The sequence below is a fragment of the Sparassis crispa genome, assembly GCF_003851025.1.
Source record: "Sparassis crispa DNA, contig_000011F, whole genome shotgun sequence".
NCBI classification, from domain to species: domain Eukaryota; kingdom Fungi; phylum Basidiomycota; class Agaricomycetes; order Polyporales; family Sparassidaceae; genus Sparassis; species Sparassis crispa.
In genome coordinates, this window is record NW_020939757.1 from 806,170 (window position 1) to 822,497 (window position 16,328).

Genomic DNA, 16,328 nt, shown 5'->3' on the forward strand with positions numbered 1-16,328 from the left:
TAAGTAACCATCAGATTCATACACAGACGCGTTTTCCAGCGAGTGAGCCGGCAGCAATCACGTGCATTCTGGTTTAACCGCGAGTCGGTCGCCAGCGGCTCTTCGCCGACGCTCATTTGCGTTCTCGTCGTCGCCGCCGATTTTACTGATGCCCTCACCTCCAAAACCCTGGGAGCGTCCAGGCTCAGCAGTCGCCGCTGCCCCAATGTCCACTCCCTCTCCCACACCATCGGCACCAGCGCCGTCGTCTATCCCCTCAACCTCCACAACGACGACACTACCCACAGTGCCCACACGGCCAGCCGCCCTGGCAGGCCCTTCGGCGGGCATCGCAAACCCGGCTTTCAATGCTGGGATGGGCAATTACTCCTCACCATACTCGTCCTACGGCTCCTCGTACTCGTCGCCCTACAACCGGTTCGGCTCGTATTCGCCCTACGGCATGAACAACATGTACGGGGGCGGGTACGGCGGGTATGGCGGATCGTCGTACTCGCCGTACGGCATGTCGAGCATGTACCCGTCGCCCATGGGGATGGGGATGCCGTATGGGGGCATGCCGAGCGCCCCGGGGCTGGACCCCAACGCTCCGCCGTCGCTGACCCAAACGCTGGAGGCGACGACGGCGCAGACATTCGGGATGCTGCAGGCCCTCGTGCAGACATTCGGCGGGGTCGCGCAGATGCTCGAGAGCACGTTTGCCGCAACACACGCGAGCTTTTTCGCCATGCTCGGCGTCGTCGACCAGGTCTCCGCCCTGCGTTCCGCCCTGGGCAGCATCCTTGGCCTATTTGGCCTAGTCCGATGGCTGCGCGACCTCCTCACCGGCCGCGCACCCGCCTCCGCTCCCGCGCTGAACTCGGAGTTCCGCCAGTTCGTGAATGGCGTCCCGCCCAAGCCCGCCGGCGCGCCCCAGCAGCCGCGCGCGAGCAGGAAGCCACTCATCATATTCTTGCTCGCGGTGTTCGGCGTGCCGTACGCAATGCATCGCCTTGTGCGTGCGCTTATCGCGCGCCAGCAGGCAGCCGTTGCGGCGCAGGGCGGTGGGCAGCTGCCCCCGCTGGACCCCTCGCAGCTGACGTTCGCGCGCGCACTGTATCTATTCGAGGGCGCGGGCCCCATGGAGCTCTCGTTGAAGGAGAACGAGATCGTTGCGATCATGGGCAAGCTCGACCCCGCGACGGGCGCTGAGGTTGATCCACGGCTTGAGGTGCGTTTTCCTCTGTCCACTGTCCGAGCCGCTGACCTCACCTTCTCGTGGATTTTCAGGTCGAGAGCGAGTGGTGGAAGGGTCGGACGAGGGAGGGCCGCGAAGGCTGGTTCCCGCGCAAGTGGGTGCAAGTCCTCGAGCGTCGGAAACCCATCGATGCTCCTCCTCCGCCGGCTGCGGCGCCAGTCGAGACGAAGAAGGTCGCGTAGGGCTGTGCATTCATTCCGTCATTGTGCGCTCTCCTGATCGCGATTCCAGTCGATGAGGAGTGATCAAAAGGACGGGCGGTCGTCTTGTCTATCCCCCTATTCTTGGTTCTGTTCCTCGGTATCTCCAGGGTGTGTGATGTGGTTTCTCCCCTACGTACCTGCCTTTGGTCAGTTGTATACCGTCATTTTAGTGCGATATCTTTTTTGGATGCGTATGTGTACTCGTAGCTATCTTCATTCTTTTTCTTTCAAACATACACCCGTAAATCACGCCCAGTGGAAGGGGTACTGTGCGGTGCTCCAAGACCAGTTTCAACGTGGAGTTCGTTCGCCTTAACGCGATGTACTTTCGCGTGTTTAATGCACACCGACCTCAGCGAAATATCACAGTTCAAGCTTGCGTCTCTCCTTAGCTAGGCAGGCGTTCATCTTCTCACCGTAAGCAATCATGTCACCACCCACGACGGTTACACTAGCAAGACCGTGATTATTGCTCCTTAAAATACAAGTGCCGAAAGCTGATCGATATACACACAGGATACGCTCACGAACCAGCATTACAGTCGTTCTCGTCCGTTGCCACATTACGGGCTCCACACCACAGACTACACGTAGCCTTGGCTTCGCGAGATAATATACCTGGGCGCGACGCACACGAAACAATCAACACGGCTGACAGTTATACACAGGCAGAACGCGACTGACCAGGCGTGCAGCACGCCAGGGATCCAGCCGAGGATCCACAGAAGGATGTTGATCCAGAAATCTGTAGCGTCCCCGCCGCGCGTCAGCATACTGCGCCCAGAGAAAAACGCGCCGGAAAGGGACTGCTACGCACCTGATGTGATTCCGCGCTCTGGCGTCACGAAGCGCGTCAGCCGTCGTTACCCAAACCAGCAGCACTTTTTTGGGCGCGGGCACTCACTGCTGAAGAACACAGCTAAGGGCGGGATGAACCTAGCGCATGTTCAGCACCTCCTGGCAGGACGTGAGATATAGGGGTGACACGTACAGCGCGAGGAAGAAGAGGGCCATGTCGGACGGCTGGGTGACGCGCTGCTTCTCACCGCCAGGCGGGGCGCCGTACGCATGGGCGGGAGGCGCAGGCTGGGGAGCTGTCGCAGGAGCCGTCGCAGGAGCCGTCGCAGGAGCCGTCGCAGGAGCTACCGCAGGAGCCGTCGCAGGAGCCGTTGCAGGGGGCGCTGCGGGGGGAACCGCAGAGGCAGCCATCCTGTCTTTTTCGCCGACATCAGCCATGGCGTTCGCGGTTTGTCAAAGGTGGTGAAAGAATGCAGTTATATTTGCGGGGACCGTCGAAGCTACGCGATAGGAGCGGTGGTGGGAGGTGTGAAGTGAGGGGAGACAGGAGCGGATTATAAGCACCGTACATGGGGCGTGCGCCCGCAGGCATGACGCACGACTGCAGGGCCTGTCGGCGGACTGCTCCACCTCCCCTGAGTGCAGGCTATGCTTGTTTCGGGACGACATACTGAACGCCCGGCGTTCTCCGGATTACATTGCAGCCATGTTGCAAGGACGATCCAGCACCCGTGTTCCTCCAACTTCAAGTCCATCTCGACCATATCCAAGAGCGGCTATGACGGGTAACAGGAATGCGGAGACCTATGCTTCGATGCTGTGTGATGTGGTAAAGTGCGCAGCGGGATACCTAGACATGAGTGCATCTCGCAGGGATCGTAACACTATTCCTTCCTGAGGCTAAAGAGCATACAAGGGGTACGATTTATGCCAGACAGCGCGCTGGGGAAATCACTCTAACTCCATAACGGGAAGCGCAGATGACAAGCACAGGATTTCCGCAAGTTTCGTGGGACCAGGGGCACCTCGGGAGGCGTAGAAAGGGTCGATAGAGCGGGATCACGGTTAACGGTAGTGGACATCAAGGTCGACGCGGCAGTGACTGGCCAGGTAGAGTCCACAACATTTAGATACCCGACGCTCGTCGTCGTGCGAAAGGGCGTGGCCATGGCAGACGGACGTCGTCCGCAAACAAAACAAAAGGGTATCCAGCGCGACCGGTCCGCATCAACTCTATACATCGAGAAACCGGAGTGACACGTCTGCACACATCGACGGTTCAGACCTTCAAAGTTCAGATATGGGAATGCGTGCCCCGTCGCCGACGCGCCTTAAGCAGGTGCCACAATCCCAGCGAATCCTCCGAGCTGGCACAAATCACGGCAGCGGTACCTTGCTTCGCGCGCCGTCGGTACTGCACACCGACGCCGACGAACTCGCCGTGAAACATACTACACTTCAGCTTGCGTCGTTCCCTTCGGGGGTACCCCGACGTCCTTTGAGCGCTGATATCACTTGCGGCAGCAAGCCTGCGATCATCGCCCCAAAGGACGGGTGCCAAACACTAATATTCGACATACACACTGGCATACAGCAGGATCATCACTCACGAACCAGCACCGACATCATACTCGGCGTCCGTTGCCTGCACACGTTCCTCAGGCCTCAGCGCGAAAGACTACATGTAGCCTTCGCTTCGCGAGATGATATACCTGTGCACGATACACAAGAACGATCAACACGGTTAATGACAGGGTAAATGGGCAGAAGCGACAGACCACGCGTGCAGCACGCCAGGGATCCAGCCGAGGATCCACAGCAGGATGTTGATCCAAAAGTCTGCAAGGCACCCAGCGCGTCAGCGTTGTCCCGTGCGCGTAGAAGTGGAGAAGCTGCATACCTGCTCTGATACCGCGCTCTGCGTCACGGAGCACGTCAGCCGCGCGTGGTGCATGAACGAAATTCGCGGACACTCACTGAAGAACACTGCCAAGGGCGGGATGAACCTAGCGCGTGGTCAGTACCTCCTCGCCGGAATGAGATATAAAGCGGCACGTACAGGGCGAGGAAGTAGAGGATCACGTCGTGCGTCGGGCTGACGCGCCTCTTCCCGGCAATAGGTGCGGCCACGGGCGCCGCGGTGCCGTACGTTCCGTTAACAGCCGCCATTAGTGTGTCGCTTTCGCGGAAGTCGAGTGCGGTGAAAGAAGGCGATGTTTTGTGGACACCGGCGTCGAGTTAGTTATGCGAGAGTGTGGAAGTCGGTGCCCATAACAAACGAAGGGGAAGGAGAATTTATAGCGGACATGGGCAGGTCGCATGGAGTATGTGCCTGCGGGCGTGGTCTGATCTTGCGCACTGCGGAAGGTTGTTGTCCGAGTTGAGTCGTAGCAGTGACGTACGCTCACTGCACGTGGAGTCATGCCCATTTCGGGTCACGCGTGTGACTAGCGCTTCTTTCCCCAATAACCATGGACGACTCAGCCGCTGAAAGCGAAATCATCACCGTCATTGCTCAGCTTGCTCGGCCTCACGCAACAGAGGAAGAAGGGTCGGAAGGAGATGTGAGAGTTAGAGAACTAGAATGGGAGTGGGTACGATGTCTCAAGATTCAGAAGGCATGTATTCTCGAGTTCTCTCCCAAGCCGTACAAATGGATCCGGTTCATCACCGGAGTTATTCTGGGAGCTGAAGGTATACTTTGCGCTACGGACAATGCTGATGCCATCGAAATCGACTACGACAGGCCTCTGATCGACGGCAACTTCTCTCTCTACTTTCATGTCACTCCAGCAGAGCTCTCACGGATGTTTCCGCTGGACCCCTATATTGCTGAGCCCTACTGCGCCACGGGAAGTACGACTGAAGCATGCTGCGATGGCTTCAGAGATGAAGTTGAGGGCCGTGATGTACGATGCGTTGCGTCGGATGCTCTTGCCGTGATGTGCGATGCCGCGCATCTCATTGGTCAGAGTAAGGGGGACATCGTACGGTACTCCATGGTTTTCCACGTTCTCCATGCTGACCAGCTTGTCTTTAGTGTATCAAAGTACTTACCAATGCTCGTAGCCGTGACGAGGACAAAAATGATTGTATCGACGATATTGACGACATTCGTAACGGCCTCTTCGTGGTAAGCCAGCTCCATCGGGCACTCGGGAGGAGAGGTGTGGCCTTCCTGTTGGTAGGGATGATTCACGAATATAGGAAGATTGCCTGACTGATTCTTCTTCCGGACAGACACCGAACTTCGCGATGTCTACCAACGACGTCGATCCCACCTTACAACCAGATGAGCAGCGATGGACCATTCATAGCTTCGAAGCCGTCTTCGATCCTGATTTCCGTCATGATCGCGTCTGCAACATCGCCATCCCTCACGGCCAGGCTCTCCGCCTTCCTGTCGATCGAACTTCTTGGCCTCCGGGCATCCTCTTTGATGCCGTCTATGCTGCAGCGGTTATGAAATATTTCAGTCATGAAGATTTCTCTGCCTATCTGAGCCAGCATTGGCAAGGTCGTTTCTACCTAAATGGTGATATGGCACAGATTGAGCATGAAAGAGAGCGGAATAATATGAAGAAAGCACAACAGAAGCGGGAGAGGGCGGAGAGACGGGAGAAGGGAGACATTGAAGGCGGTGGAAAGATGGACGTCTATGATATGCTTCTACTCCTTCCACAGATCGTACGACGACCGCCGACCGCCGAACAAAGGGAGAGACATCTCGCGGAACAGAGAGAATCAGAGTTGGCGAAGCGTAAGGAGTTGGAGCATAAAGTGACTTCTTGGTTGCATACCAAGCGATGATGTGTACGTTCCCCTGACTCTTCATGATTCGTATTGACCTATAGTAATATGTGAATCATTACTGTCAAGGTTCCTCATGTTTTGTTGGTGCGGTTTTACTTGTTTTCCCGAACACTCTACCAGTACGTCGATTAAATACTTAAAACTTTTGTATCTTTATGTTTAACTATCTTCCGCGACGTTCAGTCTTCGACGATCCCTTAGGGGGAGCCGGGGCTGAGGCCGTCTCTCACAGAGAGTGCTACCGGTCCTGCCTGGCCGACGAACTGAGGTTCCTGATATCCGAAGACATTGCCCGTGGCATCACATCAGGGAACGAGACCACCACAGAACGATCACGAGCACATTCGAGGTAGTTAGTTTGAAGCGCCTGGCCGGACAAAAAGTAATATGGATCTCTAGCAACTTATTTGGTTTTTGCAGTAGGTTTTGGATGTCCTGACACCGTTTTTGCTGTGCCGACTTCAATTGTGGTTGGTGGGTCGCGTTTTCGCGGCACATAGTACTGTACCATTTCGATCTATTCGACATGTCACAGGTCACATGCCCTTCTGTTGTGTCGAAATTTGGCGGCTGTCACGGGTCACAGGTAGTACTGTCGGAAGGTCTTTGCATGTCACTGCCCCAAAGGGCACCCAAAATGGGGGAAATTCCCTAAAAAGGGTCCAAAATGTCGAAAATTTCGGCCGGTCACGGGTGTCCGGCCGAGTTGTCTACCTGTCAAATCGGTACCATGCTGTCACGCGTCACACCAGGTGTCGAATAGATCGAAATGGTACAGTATCTCGTTTTCGGTTAGCTCCGAACGTGACAGACTCATCCTCGTCTGCTTCCCCCTCCTCGCTGGTCTGCAGAACATACACGACATGTTGTCTTCTTGGCTTGTCATACTCAAAGGACCGCCGGGCGGCAGCAGATCTTGCTCGGAGATGCTCAACGGTAATGACCAGGTGATGATGTGATTAAATGGACTTTGTTAACTTGTATAGGTCGGCAATACAGTAGCAATACAAACAGATAGAATAGTACCATATTTTGTTGGTCTTGCATACTGACAACGTATGTACGTTATGTCTTCTAGAGCATCACACTCCATGCAGCTGCTCTACCGGTAGCTCTTCGCGGGCGGCACGGACTTCTGGGCGAACTCGCAGAGACATTTTGACCTGTGCATGGACGCAGTGACAGGCTGCTCAGATGAGGCCGTGCTGGTCATTGTGGAGATCTTGGTGCACTGGAAGGTGGCGGAGTGCGTGAGCTCGTGTGCCGCAAGGACCTGAGCTGAGCTGTGTCTGCTGTGGCACATGATTGAACAGAGTGGTTGCCGGATACAATTTGTGCAAAAGTTTTCAGTCCTGGGTAAGTTTTTACATTGGAAGATATATCTACACACCTAGATAATCCATCCTCAGGGGTCTGATATGTTATGGAAACCTCCCATCTGTTGCAAAACAGTCGTTGATGTGGGTCAGCAGTGCACGTGATTGAAGAGAGTGGTCACCAGCTACGATTCCTGTCGCACATTGGGACATTGGGTATGATTTTTTGGGTGGTCTGGCAACTCGAACCATCACTGAACATGCTGGAGTGTACCATGGTCTTTCAAAAACCAGCCCTAGCGCGCAAAGCCCAAGTGCAATCAACGAGTGTTTGACTCACCAATAGGAACAAACAACTATAACATCAGGGAAACGGCAATTTCATCTTATCTGTCTGATTGATCTGGCCTCAGATGTTCCAGACACTAAGTCCTTCAGACAATGTCGTCTGAATTCATGAGGTCCCTTTCTGAATTCAGAGAATTCAGACAGCTCTCAGCTAGATTCAGACGGCTCTCAGCTAGATTCAGGTGCATTTCAGACGGATTCAGGCAAGCTTCAGATGTGTATGGAAAATAAACGTGAATTCAGGGTAACGGAGGATTAGTACCAGGTACTGTAGCTGGGCTACGGTATGGGTAGGAAAGTAAATAAACCAATATAAACACGTGAAGTCGTACTATTAGGGTGAGTTCGTGAACAAACAGAAACATACTAAAGAGTTCGGATATGGATCAGGGTGGGTGGGTGTAGCAAGTGCAAAGGGTCATGGACAAGGGTATTGAGGTGGGCCAGCAAGTGGGTCCGCATGAACATGTACCATCACAGAGAGAATCTACCAGTAGTTGAGCCACAATCTGAGAAGACAGGAATGACAACAGCAATTACCCTTGAAGTTTAAACCTCCATGTCGCCGTCACTGGCGGATTCATCATCAATATTGCCGCACTCGGCATCAACGACTTTATCCCACTCATCGCCACCAAGGTCACCTGGCATGATACTTGACAGGCATGCCAAAGGTGCAGTGGCATTTATAATTTTGTTCCAGGTCGCTTCCCTCAGGCTCGCGATCGAGAGCATGTAGTAGTCGGTCAACCGGCCATGGATATCCTGAGAAAACTTCTGATCAGTCTTTATGAACACGCCACTCTCATACTGCCTCAAGGCATGCTCAACCTGGATAGCATGAGCGTGGATATTTCATCGCAAGCAGTAACATATGAAAAATGTACGGAGGCAAGACATAAGCCAAGCGCAGCACAAGGCGGCTCATTAGAATCAAGAGCATGGTTCATAGCTGCGAAGTGGCATCCAAGCATACACAGCACATACGTTGACTGGAATGCACCCTTCACGGAGACTCTCTGCATATGATATATGAGGTCTGACAGTGGCAATACTTGAAACGAAGCAGAAATACGTACTGGGGTTTGCCATTCCGACCCTTCATTGTCGCACCAGCGTACCGAAATGGCAAATTGGGCCCGATGACATAACGAATGTACGCGGCCCTCTCTTCCTCTGTCATCAGTCCATTGTCCTCGTCCTCGAAGAATGCTGAAACGGCAGCAACACCTGCCTTCGCTATGCTGTATCTCCACTCGTACACCTTCTGTTGAGCCTGTAGTAATCGGTATCAGCAAGGAACTTTTCAGGTAACAATGAAATGCTTACAATGTCATAGACTGGCTCATGAGGCACGACGATGAGTGGGATATCTGGGAAGAACTCATCCCACAACTCTTCAAGTTGCAGGATGGCGACCAAGTTAAGGCCTGTAAAGTTCCACGGATTTGAAGCGGATTCGCCCAAGGTTTCCAGGTAATGCGGAATCAGCTGGTGACGCCATACCCACATCGATGCACTTGAGATTGGGAGATCAGTGTTCGTGAACTTCCTGCTGCCGTTGGGGCAACGAATGGCAATGACTGGCCCTCGCTTTACAGGCTGAGAGTCCACCGCTCGAGCTCTGGGATTGATTTCGACAACACCCTTCAAGAATGACTGTAAGGACAGCCGTGAAGTAAATGTGAGTACTTACCAATGTCGTGTGAGGGTGTATAGCTTTGCCATTACCTACAGCTACATGTTCCACCAGATCATCTTCGTCAGAGTCCTCTACCAGGGTTGCTTCAGCATTGACGATGATACCCCCCATGCTAGCTCCATTGGAGGCTGCAGACGTCTTCACCTTGGCAGCAGTCGAGGTAGTGTTCTTTGATGAATGCGGTGTCCACATTGACCGAACTCCAGCATGAGTAGCTTTTGACCGCTTCGCATGATGTCTGGTAAATTCTCAAATTCAGATCATTTTGGAGGATGAAAATCAAATATTAAACTTACTCTGTGGCACCCACGACTTCCTGCGACTCAGCCTTGCGCTTGCGCGTCGCCGCCAGTGCTGTAGATCCAATAACTGAGGCTCTGTTCTCCTTTTTTTGTCCCACTTTCTTGACAACTGTAGTTACCTCCTTCCTCTTGTGTGCTGCCTCTACATCAGCACGTGAAAGTTTTTTGGCCTTACTGCCATTAGCCCCGATTCTGTTCCCTTCGCGAAGACCCGCAGCATCAACATCTGCCACAGCGCTAGGCCCAGCACGGAAGCCTGTGAAGGATGCCAATGTACATCCAGCACCCTCGTGGTCATCCACATCCTGACGGGCCATCTCCTCCTCGAGCTCGGCAATCCGCTGAGCTACTGCCTGCCTCTTAGCTTCAGCTTCACGACGCCGAGCATCTACTTGCTGACGCTCTTCTACAACCTGAGCAGAAGTGCGACGAGGCTTCTGACCTTCAGCTTGAATACCAGCAAGGACACGATAGTTCAGCTGGTCATTGCGTGAGCGAGTGGCATAGCCAGACATATTTGTAAAACCAGAGTGTGTAAGGTGAGCAAACAAATGAGATTTTATGGGCAAAAGGGAGTGTAGTTGCAATGCAAAGAGTGCGCCAGTGCGTCGAGTTGGAATGGGGTTACCATTGAGAAATCACCTTTTCTTTTATAGATGACGAGAAGTGGGCCCACCGGTCTGATCTCCATGGTGAAACTGATCGAACTGCACTGAGTAAGAGTTAGACGAAAGAACGAGCACCAGCACACACCACACAGGTTTAAGGTTGAAACCTGTGGCTGAGACGTCTGAGGTAAATCTAGACTTCAAGTTGCAAAGCTGGTTACTGATCTGTCACACTTGTAGCTGGGCGACGATCAGTGGTTGTTCGTTATCGTTGCTACTAGTACCTTGAATGTATCAGCTCATACAATGGTCAATATTCTGTAACTCAAGTGCTCTCCTTGTTCTCAAGGATGCAAGGTCATCCTCCCCACAAAAAGTACAATTCTAGTCATCTCTGTTGTCCATCCTGTGGTAGGGAATGCCACAATTCCTCAGGCCTGACTCAGCACTTCAACGCTGTCCACGCACTTGCCCAGGAACATCGTGCTCCACCCAGCTCACATCATCCCACCTGCGAAGATGAACCCAGTAGCTGTCTGCCTAGTCCACATCTCCTAGGACATGAAGATTTTCCCCTGGAAGATAATGGAGATGTAGACGTGAATGAAGATGCTGCATGGATTTTTGAACATTCAATACTCAATGGTACGTTGTACTCTGTGTCTCAGCTGTGCCTTGCTGACGTTGAACAGGCAGCCCATGTGACAAAGATGGCAATTTCATCTCGAAGGATTCCCCACCACCACCCAGGACCAATGCTCCACCAGATGATTGGACACCATATGATAATCGGGTCGAGTTTGAGACTGCCGAATTCCTATTCAAATGGGACCAAATGTCCCAATCGAAAGTCAACGCTCTCATGGATTTGTGGGTGGTGTCCCTTCTCCCGTTCGGTGGAGAACCACCATTTGCCGACTACACGGATATGTATAATGTAATTGATGTGACAGAACTCGGAGGAGTGCCATGGCGGTCCTTTACTGTGGCCTACACTGGTGCCTTACCTGTTCACGACACACCGTCATGGATGTCAACGACGTATGATGTTTGGTTTAGAGATCCCTGCCTGGTCATCAAGAACATGCTTGCAAATCCCGACTTCAGCCATGAATTTAATGCTGCCCCATATCGTGAATTTGACAGCTCAGGAAAGTGTCAATACACCAATGTAATGTCAGGACAGTGGGCCTGGAGGCAAGCTGTGAGTTTACTTGTTGTCTCTTAAGTTCCAGTTGTGATGCTGATGCTAAGATAGGACATCATAAGCAAGGATGAGGCTAGGCACGGATCCATGTTTATTCCGGTGATCCTAGGCAGTGACAAAACAACTGTTTCTGTTGCAACGGGGCAGAATGAATATTATCCACTCTACCTCTCCATCGGCAACATCTTCAACAATGTCCGACGTGCCCACAGGGATGGGCTGATGATGGTAGGCTTCTTGGCAATACCAAAAAGTATGTGCACTTCTTTCATTATGTGTCAAATTTGTCTGACCGAGACTGTGCGGTGACATAGCTGAGCGTAAATATGCAGACAGTGCACTGTTCAGGAGACTCAGATGCCAACTATTTCATTCAAGTCTTGCGACAATTCTGGATAGTCTGCGCCCCGGAATGTCAACTCCTGAGGTCATGCAGTGTCCTGATGGTCACTTCCGGCGAGTCATCTTCAGTTTGGTGCCATATATTGCAGATTATCTGGAGCAGGTACTCGTCTCATGTGTTGTGTCAGGATGGTGTCCAGTGTGCATACTCCAAGCTGCCACAAGCCCCATGTACTCATTGTTTGATTTGGCAGGTGCTTGAAGCATAGGAAGAATATCGGCAGTGAAGACCCAGGTTTGTGACGTGCGCGCAAACACACAGAAGAGCTAATCAAAATGTTTGATCTGGGCATATTATGGGATGAACATGGCCTTGTCAGCGATGTCATTGTAAGTCTTTCGATGCAAATTCTGCTGTGTTCAAGCGATTTAACTCCTGGTACCTTCTGCTTAGCCATTCACTGCAAACTTCCCCCGTGCAGATATCCATGAATTGCTATCGGGTGACCTCCTGCATCAAGTCATTAAAAGAACTTTCAAAGACCATCTGGTGACCTGGATTGGTGAGTATCTGTTTCTTATGCATGGCAAGGAGCACGGAAAAGAGTATCTCGATGAGATTGACCACAGGTGAGCCCTCTAGTATTTATATCAGTTTTTTGGACTAACATTGAACATGCCTAGAATAGCTGCAGTCCCGTCGTTTCCTGGTCTGCGCCGGTTTCCGAAGGGCCATGATTTCAAGCAGTGGACTGGAGATGACTCCAAGGCACTCATAAAGGTACGTGAATTGATGCTGATTCGGATTCAAACTTATAACATCTATCTACATGACTAGGTCTACTTATCTGCGATCTCTGGTCTGATGCCTCCGGATATGGTGCATGCAATCAGCGCCTTCCTCGAGTTCTGCTACCTTGTTCGCCATTCTGTTCACACTGACGACACAATTCAACAAGTACAGCATGCCCTTGACAGGTTTCATCACTTCCGAGTCATCTTTCAAGAGTCTGGTGTTCGAGAAGACAGATTCTCTTTGCCTCGACAACACTCACTGGATCACTATCCGAGGCATATTGAGAACTATGGTGCTCCAAATGGGCTCTGCTCTTCGATCACCGAGGCGAAGCACATCAAGGCTGTTAAGCAACTGTGGCACTGTTCAAGTCGCTATGAGGCACTCGGTCAGATGCTGTTGACCAATCAGCATCTGGACAAGCTGGGCGCTTCACGCGCTGACTTTGCAGCCTGAGGGATGCTTGAGGGGACTGTCTTTCTGACGTGCTGCTGTCCTTGCAGAAGCTCGAGACAATTGACGAGGTTGACGAGGCTGATGAGGAAGGTTCCCATTCTGCGGACAATGACGAGGATAGTGACGGAGAAGAAGAAATGAACGGTAATGGTGTTGTTGAAGGGCCTCGGGTACTTGCTTCAGTGACTATGGCCCGCCGATCTTGTACGTCTACCATCCTTTGTGTGCATGATATGTAACTAATCTCTTTGAGGCCTGCAGAGCATGGATACCCGCACACCATTGTGGAGTTAGGGGCTCATGTCGATCATCCACACCTCCCCAACCTCATTAGACAATTCCTTCAAGACCAGCTTCATCTGGAGATGCCCTCGCAATGCGATAGCCCCCGACTCCCATCGCTCCTCTCCACTGCGCATCTCCACGTATGAGTGTTTCATTCTGTTGTTGCTACCTTCTATGCACCAAGCGATCTCTTGGGTGTTGGTGGGATGCATCGCGAATGGATTCATGCAACACCTTCATGGAAATCAGGTCCGGCCTGTCATGATTGCCTTTTTGCCGACAAGGACCCATCGCAGGATGGGATGAGAGGTCTGCACGTTGCACGTGCCCAACTATTCTTCTCATTCAAATGGCAGGCGAAAGAGTGGCCATGCGCCCTCATTGAATGGTTCTCACCTGTTGGGGATGAACCGAATGATGAAACCGGCATGTGGATTGTCACACCTGATTTCGACACTGACTGTCGCCGATCTGCTGCTGTCGTTCATCTCGACTGCATAGTCCGTGGAGCCCATCTGATTGGAGTCACGGGGGAGCACTTTCTCCCTGATGGCTTGGAATTCACAGACTCGTTGGACGCTTTCAAGGCCTTCTATGTGAACAAGTACGCAGATCATCATGCTCACGAGATAGCGTTCTAGGTCATGTGAGGTCGGAGACATTGTGATTGCATTTGCAGTATGTAGTAGTAGATACATGACGACGCATACAGGTCAACTGCACTTCTGAGACAATTGGTTGTCCTTACCGCTCTGAGTGTTCCTGGGCATTATATGGGCTCCAGACGTCCAGATGGACTTTCAGATGTTCAGGTGGATTCAGAACAATTTCAGACCATCTCAGATCGTGACGTTTTGCTGATGAAATATCCGTGTAGGACAGACTGCAGAAGATGCCGCGTCAATTATGGGTTGGGATAGCTTGCTCTCCGAGCAAGAACTTCACAAGGTGTCATTTAGGTCATGGATATTTAATTATCAGACATCTACATTTTTGCTCAAATATCTGGTGGATGCAGTGACTTCATATGTGAGCCACTGCATCGCACTAATCAGTACCATATTGTGCTCCAGCTAGTATCTGACAGGCATCCAATGTTGCGATGCGTGGTGCAAATGTTCACCTTGTAAGCATGATCAATGTGCCACATGCCGCATATGTCGGTACACCCGCCAGTGCATGTGAAGCCAGCAGCGCAGTACGTGAGTGGTAGAGCGACATGTACTATGTGTGGGTCAAGTACTGTGCAGGCTGCAGGCTGCAAGAAGTGCAATATTGATCCACTTGTTATACTCAATTCAAGCTGTAGGTAAATTCCTTAGAATACATAAAATCCTCGATCCTAGCCATCAATATGCTTTTTGAACCGCGCTGCAAAATAAAAAAGACAGTTCAGCAGTGAGAAAGACTAAGACAAGCGCAGCACATCCCGCAGACTAGTGAGGTGGACAGCCGAAACAGAAACAGACACCAAGGATGAAATTCTAAGAAAGGCAGGTGCGATGAAATCTGTCACATTCAGATCTTACTGAAAACGACATATGTTGCAGCGAAAATGTAACAGATGAGCGAAAACGGAGTGTGGGCTACCAAACACTACTACGAAAAGTGGATAATTTTGTCCGCTGGGGCCCTTCATAAGTAAGAGCAACAACTCGTTCTCGATTTGACAGTGTCAGGCCAAACATCGTACACTGACGTCGCCGAAAACGTCACTAGTTTCCTTGTGGGGTTTCCCTTTTCTCATTTTCAATGGTAAATTACCACGCAGGACACGTCACACTGCCAAAGCCGTGGTTATCGTTCCAAAAATGCATGGGGCGGGGCGCGTACTAATCGATATAGATGCAGGATACAACAACACTCATGAACCAGAACTTGGAAAACTTGACTTCGTAACTTCCAGTCGGGCAAGGCTAGATGCCTTGGGACTGTACGATGGTATACCTGCGTGCGGCACATCTCACGAATGACAATCAACACGACGGACAGGATAGATAGACAGACAGAAGCAACTGACCACGCATGCAGCATGCCAGGGATTCAGCCGAGGATCCACAGCAGGATGTTGATCTGAAGTCTGCAAGGCACCCACTGCATCAGCATTGTCCCATGTGCGTGGAAGTGGAGAAGCTGAGTACCAGCTCTGAGACCACGTTCTGCGTCATGGAGCACATCAGCCGCGCATGGTGCGTCTGAACGGAAGTTAGCGGACACTCACTGAAGAGCATATGGCAGGATGAACCTAGCGTGTGGTCAGCACCTCCTCACCGGAATGAGATATAAAGGCGGCACGTACAATGCGAGAAAGTAGAGGATCACGTCGTGCATCGGGCTGATGCGCCTCTTCCCGGCGTGGTTCCATATGTTGTGATGGCTATTAGTATGTCGCATTCATGGGAGTTGAGAGTGGTAAAAGAAGGTGATGTTTATGGACATCCACTTAGTTACACGAGAGGGTTGAAGTCGAGGCCAATAGCAAGTGAAGGGGAGGGAGAATTTATAGTGAACATAGACAGGTTGTGTTGTCACACACCAAAAGTGTTTGGCTTGTGAACATGTAACCACCAGTGAAGCGCTCGATGAAGAAGTCACGTGACTAAGATGGAACCCGAGAACATTTGGCTGAGCATGTCACCTGATGCTCACATTATGCTATTGGATGGGAAAAACTCGGAAAGTGCTTTCTCCCTACTTCTCCCTGCTCACTTTATGCTATTGGACACGGAGATCTCAAGAGTTTTGTCTTCCCTGTTTCTTCCTGCTCACTTTATGCTATTGGACACGAAGGTCCTAAGACATTTTTCCTTCCTACTTTCCCCTTTGATCACATGATGCTCTTATTTTGCTATTGGCCAATCTGCCATGTAACACTACTATGTAACGGTCACAACGGGTGACACCCAAGGGGTATA

The 16,328-nt window shown here is 51.6% G+C and overlaps 6 protein-coding genes across 6 annotated transcripts; 3 read left to right on the top strand and 3 right to left on the bottom strand.

Moving 5' to 3' along the window:
• Nucleotides 1-205: 205 nt before the first annotated feature.
• On the top strand, nt 206-1,419 carry SCP_1102750 (Peroxisomal membrane protein; the record flags this gene model as incomplete). Its single annotated transcript, XM_027762710.1, has 2 exons — nt 206-1,210; nt 1,270-1,419. The coding sequence occupies 2 exons, from the start codon at nt 206-208 to the stop codon at nt 1,417-1,419; spliced, it is 1,155 nt and encodes a 384-aa protein (XP_027618511.1).
• A 605-nt stretch (nt 1,420-2,024) lies between these two features.
• SCP_1102760 (hypothetical protein) lies at nt 2,025-2,676 on the bottom strand (the record flags this gene model as incomplete). Its single annotated transcript, XM_027762711.1, has 5 exons — nt 2,025-2,058; nt 2,125-2,185; nt 2,258-2,275; nt 2,345-2,376; nt 2,432-2,676. The coding sequence occupies 5 exons, from the start codon at nt 2,674-2,676 to the stop codon at nt 2,025-2,027; spliced, it is 390 nt and encodes a 129-aa protein (XP_027618512.1).
• A 1,240-nt stretch (nt 2,677-3,916) lies between these two features.
• SCP_1102770 (Plasma membrane proteolipid 3) lies at nt 3,917-4,407 on the bottom strand (the record flags this gene model as incomplete). The annotated part of the gene is made up of 5 exons (XM_027762712.1): nt 3,917-3,950; nt 4,017-4,077; nt 4,139-4,156; nt 4,216-4,244; nt 4,298-4,407. 5 exons carry the CDS (start codon nt 4,405-4,407, stop codon nt 3,917-3,919), a joined length of 252 nt encoding a protein of 83 aa, XP_027618513.1.
• Nucleotides 4,408-4,709: 302 nt separating this feature from the next.
• Nucleotides 4,710-6,048, top strand: SCP_1102780 (hypothetical protein; the record flags this gene model as incomplete). The annotated part of the gene is made up of 3 exons (XM_027762713.1): nt 4,710-5,225; nt 5,279-5,422; nt 5,479-6,048. 3 exons carry the CDS (start codon nt 4,710-4,712, stop codon nt 6,046-6,048), a joined length of 1,230 nt encoding a protein of 409 aa, XP_027618514.1.
• Nucleotides 6,049-8,264: 2,216 nt separating this feature from the next.
• On the bottom strand, nt 8,265-10,234 carry SCP_1102790 (hypothetical protein; the record flags this gene model as incomplete). Its single annotated transcript, XM_027762714.1, has 5 exons — nt 8,265-8,546; nt 8,791-8,991; nt 9,045-9,362; nt 9,412-9,655; nt 9,714-10,234. 5 exons carry the CDS (start codon nt 10,232-10,234, stop codon nt 8,265-8,267), a joined length of 1,566 nt encoding a protein of 521 aa, XP_027618515.1.
• Nucleotides 10,235-12,212: 1,978 nt separating this feature from the next.
• SCP_1102800 (hypothetical protein) lies at nt 12,213-13,128 on the top strand (the record flags this gene model as incomplete). Its single annotated transcript, XM_027762715.1, has 4 exons — nt 12,213-12,266; nt 12,331-12,506; nt 12,561-12,657; nt 12,715-13,128. The coding sequence occupies 4 exons, from the start codon at nt 12,213-12,215 to the stop codon at nt 13,126-13,128; spliced, it is 741 nt and encodes a 246-aa protein (XP_027618516.1).
• Nucleotides 13,129-16,328: the final 3,200 nt, after the last annotated feature.